The 9,717-nt window shown below is 36.1% G+C and overlaps 2 protein-coding genes across 2 annotated transcripts; one reads left to right on the top strand and one right to left on the bottom strand.

The window, feature by feature from the left end:
- Positions 1-319: 319 nt before the first annotated feature.
- dnaaf3l (dynein axonemal assembly factor 3 like) lies at positions 320-4,531 on the top strand. The gene is made up of 11 exons (XM_014977514.2): positions 320-480; positions 1,024-1,130; positions 1,557-1,650; positions 1,722-1,876; positions 1,941-2,114; positions 2,585-2,707; positions 2,786-2,911; positions 3,188-3,326; positions 3,487-3,601; positions 3,696-3,770; positions 4,222-4,531. The coding sequence occupies exons 1-11, from the start codon at positions 399-401 to the stop codon at positions 4,361-4,363; spliced, it is 1,332 nt and encodes a 443-aa protein (XP_014833000.2). The 5' UTR covers positions 320-398; the 3' UTR covers positions 4,364-4,531.
- Positions 4,532-4,767: 236 nt separating this feature from the next.
- LOC106910831 (troponin T, slow skeletal muscle) lies at positions 4,768-7,614 on the bottom strand. Its single transcript, XM_014977518.2, has 7 exons — positions 7,498-7,614; positions 6,887-6,964; positions 6,696-6,809; positions 5,987-6,096; positions 5,781-5,871; positions 5,404-5,444; positions 4,768-4,950 (listed from the first exon to the last, which is right to left on the bottom strand). Exons 1-7 carry the CDS (start codon positions 7,594-7,596, stop codon positions 4,905-4,907), a joined length of 579 nt encoding a protein of 192 aa, XP_014833004.2. The 5' UTR covers positions 7,597-7,614; the 3' UTR covers positions 4,768-4,904.
- Positions 7,615-9,717: the final 2,103 nt, after the last annotated feature.

The following is a 9,717-nucleotide window of genomic DNA, read 5'->3' as shown; positions in this document are numbered from 1 at the left end:
CACTTTCAATTTTTTCGTTTGTTAATTAATTTATTTATTTATTTATTTATTTATTTATTTATTTATTTATTTATTTATTTATTTATTTATTTTTACGAACTTTGCAAGTTAATGGACACCAATTTAGCTCCATACATCCTCACTAAGTTTGAGACCGTTACCTAGCAACCAAACTCAAACATTTCCCCGGATGTTCCAGATCTGTTACTGAGGTGAGTCCTTACCACCAATACTTTATAATCCTTTGACAGACAAGACTCTAACGATATTACATTAGTTAGCTTGTTTATTCTACATACCGCTAGCATGATCGAAGTTGCGTCTCGGCTGTCGCTACCTTGTTTCAGCGTCGACGTGAAACCCAGCTGAAGGTTGATGGTTCCCATGTTTCTGTTAGGATGAGTGCAGGTCGGGTGTCTGAAGGAGCGGGCTGGGTCTCCTGGTGGGGCTTCAGTCCAGCCCGGAATCTGCTCAGTTTGGGTGAGAAGCTGCGCCAGGATGTTTACATTTTTATCTAATAAACGAAAAGAATTATGGGTATTCATAACGGGATTATTCTACTGGGCGCCGTGTAGTGGAGTGGTTCCCAATGTGTGGTTCTACACCTCATAAAGGGTCTCATATCAACAAGCGTTAAGGTATCATTCAGAAATAAAAGTTAATAATAAAAATAACAGAAAAAACATTTGTTAATCCTATAGATAATACAAAAAATAAAGTAAGACAATATATTAGTAATAGATGTTGATTGTTATTGTGACAAACACAAGTTTCTTTGACTGTTTTATATTAATATTTGAAAACAACAATCTTTAATTTAGCATTGAAATATGGGCCTGCTTTCCATTAGGCCCATATTTTGAATTATAAATTGATTTAATCTAATATTCTATTTATAAACAATTATCCTGAATTAAATCTGGTGCTACCACTATTGTACCCCCTAAAATGCTAAAATTTGAAATATATGTCTTAAATGAATACCTTATAATGGGTAAACTCATGTTCTGGCCGTCTTTCCAGGCCCTGTGAAATCTGATGGAGAAATGAATGTGCTGCTGGTTGGCAGCGGGGATCCCAGACATATTTTGAAGACTATTGTGGATTCTCCAGTCGAGCAACACCTTCATGTGAGCCATTCAGTGCAAAAACACAAAATCTTACCAAGTATTTTGGTCTAGTTTCACATGCAACTTTCTTAGTGCATTTAAAATAAGACAAAAGGAAGTTACAAGTGACTTTTCAGCAAGAAGTAGGAGCTTTTTTTTAAGTCAATAATTACTTAAAAATTCCTTATAACAAAATGTTTAAGTGAAGTTATCTACCAGTGGAAATATTACTTAATTACTTATTTACTTAAAACAAGCTCCTATTTCTTGCTGAAAAGTTAGTTTTGTCTCATTTCAAGTGAACTAAAATATTTTCTCTAGAAAGTAGACAAACATACTTGGTAAGATTTTGTGTTTTTGCAGTTTATTCCCTTAAACTCCTACATTAAACACAGATATCTGCACAGATCCGCGCAGCAGGAGTCACACATGTTCTCTGTTCTGCAGATGTGGGTGATTGAAAGCAGCATGGATGTTGTGGCTCGGCAGCTGCTGCTCCTCTACATTACGCTGACATCACAGGAAAAGATGGGAATCAACGGTGAGAGCTGCTTTGATGACGAGTTTATCATTTTATTAAAGCCACGGCGCTCTAAAATGTTTTGTTTTCAGAGAGGACTGAAGTTTTCTTGGAGCTTTTTGGAAACACGGAAATCCGCAGTCAGACAGAAGAGACGCTGCGGCGAGCCGCATCACAACTCATTCTCTCTGTCACTGAAACAATGGAGGACCCCATGAACGCCTGCCTGAACACAACACTCCTGAAGGTGAACTGTGCAACTATTGATCTCTTATTTCCAGTAAAACCGCTAAAACTGAATGTTTTTCCAGTTCAAGGAGCGGGATGAGCTAGCCAGGATATTCAAGCTGTGGATCCAGCAAACTTCTCCGGTCATCATGTCCAAAGCCTGGGATTATCGGGTAAGGCAGCATCTCGGTACCCGCTACGACTCCAAGAAGGGATGTTTCGACTGGGACCTCACCATGAAGCTGCATGAGAAAGGGGTGATGGAGAATTTTTACACTTTATTGTTTATGTTGCCAAAAGAAAAAGAAAACGGAACTGGTTCTTTTTCTGTATTTTAATGTTGAGATTGCCTACAACACTGCAAAAACACAAAATCCTATCAAGTATACTTCTTGTGCAAACATCTTATTACACTTTAAATAAGACTTAATTAACTTACAAATAACTTTTCAGCAAAAAATATGAGCTTGTTTTAAGTCAATAATTCCTTAATATTGATAAAAGTAGCACTAGTTCCACTAGAAGATCATTTTTACGTAAAACAAGACATTTCCCATGTTATAAGTGAAACAATCTGTCAATGTAAGCAGTATTTTCTCATCAAAATTAAGGAATTGTTGACTAAAACAAGCTTCTGTATCTTGCTGTAAAGAAACTAGACTAGAAATACTTGATAATATTTTGAGTTTTTACAGTGATGAACTCTTCCTGGTTTTTCTCTAAGCAGTGTGGAGTCATCAGCAAACAGCAGTATGTGCAATGGAGAGGAAAGGGTTTGGCGTTCGAAATGAGGGAAGGTATCTACCAAACAACCAACCCCACTTTACTCTCCACAAGAGTTTTTAATAAGGTTCGTGCATATTTGTCTTTGGTGGACTAAAGAGCTCTGAAATTAAATAAACAATCTAAATCTTTGTTTTTGCCTCAGCAGAAAGGAGACAAAATTGGCGTTCGAGGCTACTGGGGAGACATCGTTTCCAGCCCTTATCTTTCTTTTGGTATTGAAAGTGACGACAAGAAGCTGCTGAAAACACAGAATGGGCAACACCTCAATGTAAAATATGGCTGCAAATATTGCCTGTCAAACACTTCACATTTGGTCACTCTGCAAGCTTTCATTTCTTTTATTGGAATAAGAAGTAAATACATATTTGAAAGCCAACTCACAGTTATAATTGCAGTGAAATATGGTTTCACGTTTTAAAATTTAATTCATAAAAGTTTGCAAACCATTTATAATTTTTTTTCAGCTTATATTGAAGGTGCTCACATTCTGAAGAAGACTACAGTCTTTTTTATTTATCATTTTTTCCTCTTATCGCCTCCACAGACGGCCCAGGATATCTCTTTTGCAAACCTGCAGGAGTTGTTCCGGTCCCTGTCCAGCAGGCGGCGCCGTCTCACTGCTTCTCATACAGACACAGAGGCGGAGGAAGCGCCCACACTGAGTCATCAAAAATCACTTACTGGTAAAACGTCAAATTATAACTGAAGCAACAGAGATATCAGAAACATGTCAGAATGTACATGTAGAAGAATTGTTTTATAATCTTATATTCTCATCGTCTTTATTCCATTCGTTTTATTAATGCAAACCGACTCAATAAATTTTCTTTTACTCCTCTTCAGATTTAATGCACCTCAGCGGCGTCTCTGTCACATTTCTGCCTTTAGATTCTCTTCAAAAGCTGCCACAGAAGCAGAAATACCGCCACTACTTCAACTCTGTTTACTTCTCTGCCAGGTAAGCATCAGTAAACAACAACAAGATTTATTTTGTGTCATCCTGAACTATGGATATGGCTGCTGAGCAGGTTTCTGTCTCTCTGTTTGTAAAGCTGCGTCCACCAGTTGGACCCCATGATGGGACAGATTGCTGCACCAGACGCTGTGCTTGTCGTGGAGCTGGCCAAGTGAGGGTTTTTATAGTAACATGGCTTGTTACCATGGCAACTGCATTGTCACCAAGAGTACAGTGGCGGCTCTGTACTCGTGGTGCTTCATTTTGCTTATTAACTAACACTGTGTGTGGTTGCAGTGTTTGTATTTAAGTTGCGTTTGTGTGGGTGTGTGTGAACTCGGTTTTTATATCATTGTGGGGACCTATTTGTGTCTACAATGCAGGGTTGTGGGGACCACTGCTCCTTGTGGGGACATTTTCTTGGGAAATGCTGTTTGTGGGTTAGGGGATAGTGTTAGGGCCAAAGTGTGAATTGACTTTTTATTTGAGTATGGGTTAAGTGTGTGATGGTTGGGGTTAGAGTTAGGGTTAGGCTGCAGAAAATTAATGGAAGTCAATGTGAAGTCCTTGCAAGACATAAAAACATAACTGTGCGTGCGTGCGTGCGTGTGTGTGCTTTTTAGGTACATTTTGGACCTGAACAAGGAGCAGGAAGCGGGCTTTGCAGAGACGGTGGCGAATTTGGTGCTAAAGGCAGGATTTGAACCCTGGTGTGAGGGCGCCAGTGATGGCGTCCACGCCGTTTTCGCTCAGCAGAAGAAGTGAAGACGGTTTTTCTTCAGCACAGATCTGCAAGCTGCTTCTGCTGCAACAACATAAAGTTTTCCTCATGTTTTATTAAATTAGCTTTTTGAGAGAAGTAGGATTATATAAGATGTTTCTTACTTCTACTTCTTTTTCTCAAAACCTTTGTTCACATTAACTTGTCACATGCTAATGTTAGGTTATAAATGAAAAATAAATACATTTTCCAGATAATTTTCATTGTTATGTTTATTCCAATTCTTTCTAAAATGGCAGAATAAGTTTATATTTGGGAAGTATCTGATTTTTCAGCCTCAATGGATTTTAAACTATCCAGAACTTTTTCAAACTGTTTATTGTTGTTAATTTATTTGCAGAAAATTTAAGTTGCAAATTCAGTTTATATGAACAACAAAAAACCACTGTTTAATTGAAGCATGTGTTTTATTAACTAAATGGGCAATTAAACTTGAAGAGCTGAACACAATAAAATTACTACAGCTAAATCTCAAGCTGGGGAAAAATCTTCTCCTTATTTTCCACTGTGCAAATGTGAGAAACCTCACTTCCATCGGCCTCCAACCTTCCCCTTCCCATGGCTTTTCTTACTGCAATAAGACAAGAGAAGCAGTAAATCAGATCACAACACTGCAAAAACCAAAATCTTACCAAGTATTTTTGGTCTAGTGTCTAGTGCAAAAATCTTAGTACACTTGAAATAAGACAAAACTAACTTACAAATAACTTTTCATCAAGATATAGGAGCTTGTTTTAGTCAATAATTCCTGAATATTGATGAAAAATGACTAGTTCTTCACCAGATTATGTGTTTCTCTTAAAACAAGTCATTTTTGATGCTACAAGTGCTGAAAAGTCACTTGTAAGGATTTGTGTTTTTTCTAGCAAAGTGAGTCTAACACAACACACTCCATCAGTTGTCAGTGAGGGTTTTAAAAATAAACGTACTTCTGTTATTTTTCTGCTACATTAGTGATTTTGCTTCCTATCTGCAAAGACTCTGTAACTAAATGTTGTGCATGAATCAAATATGGCTGACTCACAATTTCTGAGCATGTTGGATTCTGTTCAGAAGGACGTTGATCTGAAAAACAAAGTGGAGTCAAGTGTCACAAGTTAGCTCATCTTTCGGAAACAAACTATATTTTCTCACAGCAAAAACAGAAACACTTAGAAAGTATTTTTGGTCTAGTTTCTAGTGAAAATACACTTACAAAACACAAGAAAAATATCTAGTTGTGAGCCGAATAATCATAATATTAAGGAATTATTCACTTAAAACAAACTTCTATATCCACCAAAAATGTACTTTTAATTTAATTTTGTCTCATTTCAAGTCCTAAGATATTTCCACTATAAACTAAACCAAAAATAATTGGTAAGATATATTTGTTTTTGCAGTGCTTAGATGAAGATTTACTTCATATTTCTGCTTCTTCATCTTCTCGGTGAGGTCAAACTTCTCTGATTCCAGCTGATAGATCCATTCCCACATCTCCTTGGCTCTCTCTCTGAAACACATGGAGTTGAGCCGACAATTATCTGATTGCCTTTTTAAATTATTTCCAGAATTTTCCAGACTTACTTTGTGCAAATAGTAAAAACGAAATGCTGAAAATGAATCACCTGAGGCCGTCCTCCTCCAGGCTCTCAATACTCAGCGGCTTCCGTCTCTCTGCCAGAGTCTTTTTCTTGATCTCTCTTGCCGTTTGTCTCTTGCCTCTTCTTTGTTCTTCCTGCAGGAAAAACAAGCTTTACTTACAGAACCGGGTCTGGGATGGTTAGTCAAGCTAATGTTAAGTTTCTGTAATGGTTGAGAGCTCATGAACTATGCCTAAAAAGCAAGTCTTATTTAAATTGTCACTTACGTTTTTGATCAGAACAGTGTTCATTAGGTTTTACACCTTCTTGCTAAAGTTACTTCTACGCAAATATTATGAAGGCATTTGAATATATTTGGAAAAAAAAACACGCTGAAAACTCTCTTGTGAGAAAGTGAAACTCATGATATAGATTCATTTCATACTCTTGAGTCACAAAAGGTCATTGCTAAAAAAGTTCAGAGTGCTACATCCAAACATTCTTGGAAACTTTTCCTTCCACTAAATTTTCCTGTTTTGTGTTAATTAGCTGATGAAGATGTGACACCAAGAGTTTCCAATATTTTACTTTTCCACAATATTTTGGTTTTCTGAGAAACTGAATTTTGGGCTTTTGTCATCCGAAAGCCATAATCTTGAAAATTACAACAAATTGTGACAATAAATTTTGAATGTTGCTCTAATTAAAGCTGTAGTTGTGTTGTTTCACTAAAAACAAAAAGAATCCCATCGACCTTTGCAAGGAATCCTCCAAAATGAGCGCCCATGTTGGAGAGCACTTTCTTCTTCTTGGCCTCATCGTCCGCTCTCTTCTTCGCCTCCTCATCCTCTTTCCTCTGTCGTTCTTCCTGAAGGAGTTAATCTGAGACATTGAGCTCTGCAGAGCAGATTTTTAAAATGATACCTGCAATTTTAGAATAATTACTGCAATCCGTGTCTGTCTGTCTCGCTCTTTTTCAGCCCTCACACGCTGCTGCTCAGCTCTCTCTGCTCTCCTTCTCTCCTACAACATTAAAACACAGAATGATGCAGTCAGAGCAGGACGGAACAGGATTAGAACCACTGGGGGAAAAATAAAATAAAATAAAATAAAAAATCTGGATGCTTTTTCAGAATTCTAATTCTGTATCAATCTGTGTCAATATCCAAATATATAACCAAATATCCTTAAGTATTTGCCCGTTTCTCTGTTATCATATGAAAATAATTACACAAAGGTTTTCTTCCTTTTTATAGGATTTGTAAACCTGCAATTTATTCACACTGAAAGACCGTCTCAAATTTATTAGTTAGATTTGAGTTTTAAGACTTAATTTGCCTCATGGTGCACAAACAATGTAAACAATTCTGATTCTGAGAACATTTTCAAAATTCTGACAAAAAAGTCTGAATTTTTAGATTAAAGGCAGAATTCTGATTAAAGTTTGAGTTCTGAATAAAAAAAGTAATATTTTTGTGTTTTCAGTGGCCCTAATGTTCTTCCATACAACAGTCATGCAGAATCTTTGTTTGGGGGAAAAACCAGAGGAACTTTACAATTCTGTCTTTGAGTCCAACCAGCTCCTCTTCCTCCTTCTTCCTCTGCTCAAAGTGAACATCAATCAGAGTTTGCAGCTCCAGCAGGTCCTTCTCCATCCTCTTCCTGTGGATATCCTGACAGCAGGAACACAAAGGGTCACTTATGTGTGATTTGGATGCTTTTCGCATAACTTACAGCTGAAGGAACGTACGTCAAAGTCAACCCTCTCTCCTTCTGGGATTTTTGGCGCTGCAAGTTGTGTGACCAACGGCCTGAGCAAATATTACAACATATTAACACCTGTTTGCATTAAATATTCATGTTTTAGTTATTTGTATGTACACATGGACAGTATTTAACTTACTTGTATCGGGGGCGTTCTTCTTCGACATGGTCGCCAGAACATCAGCAGAAATAATGAGTTGGGTTTGTTTTGATAAAACTCACCATTAAGTAAAAAAAGGAGTAAATTTCAACCAAAAAATTCAGAAATTTTGAGATTTAACTCAGAAAAAAACATGGAAATTTCCAGGCTCAAAAAGTCAAACATTTTCACCCTTTTGAAACAGACAATTTTCAAAAGTGAAAATATTTCAACTTATGGTGCTCAGAAACTTCCTGGGTTTTTTTTCTAGAAAATTTCTGAGTTTAATCATAAACTTTTAGTTTTTTCTTGCACATTTTCAACTTTAGGAGATCAGAATAGTCCTTGTTTTTTTTAGAGAAAATTTCTGAGTTTTTTGGCAGTAATTTACTTTTTTGTTTTCTAACATGCAATCATAATTAGGGCCACACTAAGAAAACATAAAAATAAAAATTTAACGATTGTCATATTGTGAGACCTAAGTCACAGTATTATGAAAAAAAGTAATGACTTTTGAATAAAGTCAAAATGTAATGAGAATATAGTTGTAATAATACTATTACATCTTATTGTTGGTGCCTTTCTCAACACTCAACATCACCTTACATAATTTAACAGACAAAAAATGACAAAAAAGTAATAACATTTGAAAATATAGTAGTCATAACATTACAAAAATGAAGTTGTACAAGAATAAAGTCTAAATAATCTGAGAATAAAGTTGTAATATTATGACTTTATTCTCATATTTGTTCTTATTCAAATATTTTCCTTTCTTAGCGTGGCCCTAGTGCTGTAGAGTTTCCTGTATTATAAAGTTTAATAATAACCCTCTGATTGTTCCCAGCACCAGGCTCACCTCCCTCTCCCTGCTCCTCTTCATCATCTGCAGAAAAACACAGCAGCAGTCAGACAGAGCTGAGAAAAAAGATGTACATTTATTTAAAAAATGAGTGAATATTCTTACCCTCCTGATGGCCTCTAGAGGCAAATAAGAGATAATATCAGACAGGCCTTTAAAAACAGACTGTAGTGACATAAATACTGAATGCTGGATTTGATTGGCTCACCCATGTTCTTCTGGAAAAGACATGGTGACTCTGGAGAGAAAAGCAGAAATATGAAATTCAGCAGAAAGGCTTCATTCAGAAGCTGAGAGCTCTTTCAGTAACAGACTGCTGCATCCGGAGCGCACAAAGGAGCGTTAACACAGATCCTTCCTCCCAAAATTCTTCACTATTTGCAGTTTTTCCAGATTCTAGTAAATATCCTGCTCACTGCAAAAACACAAAATATTACAAAGTGTATTTATAGTTAATTGTGCAAATAGCTCAGTACATTTAAAATAAGACTAAATTAACTTGTAAGTAACTTTTTAGCAAGAAATAGGAGTTTGTTTTGAGTCAATAATTTATTAATACGGATGAAAAAGTTTTAGTTTCACTGGCAGATTATATAATTAATAAAGCGCTATATAAGCCTGATATTTTATTTCATTTCATAGACTAGCTCTGACAGGAGGAATAGAAACTTTATCTACAAGGAAAGTTAAAAGTGCATTTAAATGCTGTTCTTCTGACTCATTACAACAAAAACCCTTTTTTTAAAATGCTGTGAATTAATTTTCTCTAAGGAATTTTAAAAATTGCCTCTTTTTTGTGGGAACTTGGATGAACAAATGACAAAAGTATTTCCTTTGTGCTTTATATCTGTCCCATGGCTTTATTTAGTGTCATAAATTGAGATTTATTTGTGGGAGGAGAAATTATAATATTGACAACATTAATATTCCTGTGCCGTTGGTCTAATAAAACTTTTGGATTAGGTGTGAATATTTTCCTGGTTTAGTTTGGAAAGTTTTTTTTTTAAAGAA

Source organism: Poecilia mexicana, unplaced genomic scaffold, assembly GCF_051168715.1.
Source record: "Poecilia mexicana isolate PSO_F unplaced genomic scaffold, ASM5116871v1 scaffold_19, whole genome shotgun sequence".
Classification (NCBI taxonomy): domain Eukaryota; kingdom Metazoa; phylum Chordata; class Actinopteri; order Cyprinodontiformes; family Poeciliidae; genus Poecilia; species Poecilia mexicana.
Note: the sequence above shows the minus strand (reverse complement) of the source record. Positions and strands in the feature narration are given on the sequence as shown.

Excerpts from the sequence above, each read along its gene's own strand:
- dnaaf3l (XM_014977514.2), top strand. The coding sequence starts at position 399 with ATGAGTGCAGGTCGGGTGTCTGAAGGAGCGGGCTGGGTCTCCTGGTGG. Across the intron at positions 2,708-2,785 it reads CCACAAGAGTTTTTAATAAG|CAGAAAGGAGACAAAATTGG; the intron begins GTTCGTGCATAT and ends TTTTTGCCTCAG. Across the intron at positions 3,327-3,486 it reads TCATCAAAAATCACTTACTG|ATTTAATGCACCTCAGCGGC; the intron begins GTAAAACGTCAA and ends ACTCCTCTTCAG.
- LOC106910831 (XM_014977518.2), bottom strand. The coding sequence starts at position 7,596 with ATGGAGAAGGACCTGCTGGAGCTGCAAACTCTGATTGATGTTCACTTT. Across the intron at positions 6,097-6,695 it reads TTGGAGGATTCCTTGCAAAG|GAAGAACAAAGAAGAGGCAA; the intron begins GTCGATGGGATT and ends TTTTTCCTGCAG. Across the intron at positions 5,872-5,986 it reads CTGGAGGAGGACGGCCTCAG|AGAGAGAGCCAAGGAGATGT; the intron begins GTGATTCATTTT and ends CATGTGTTTCAG.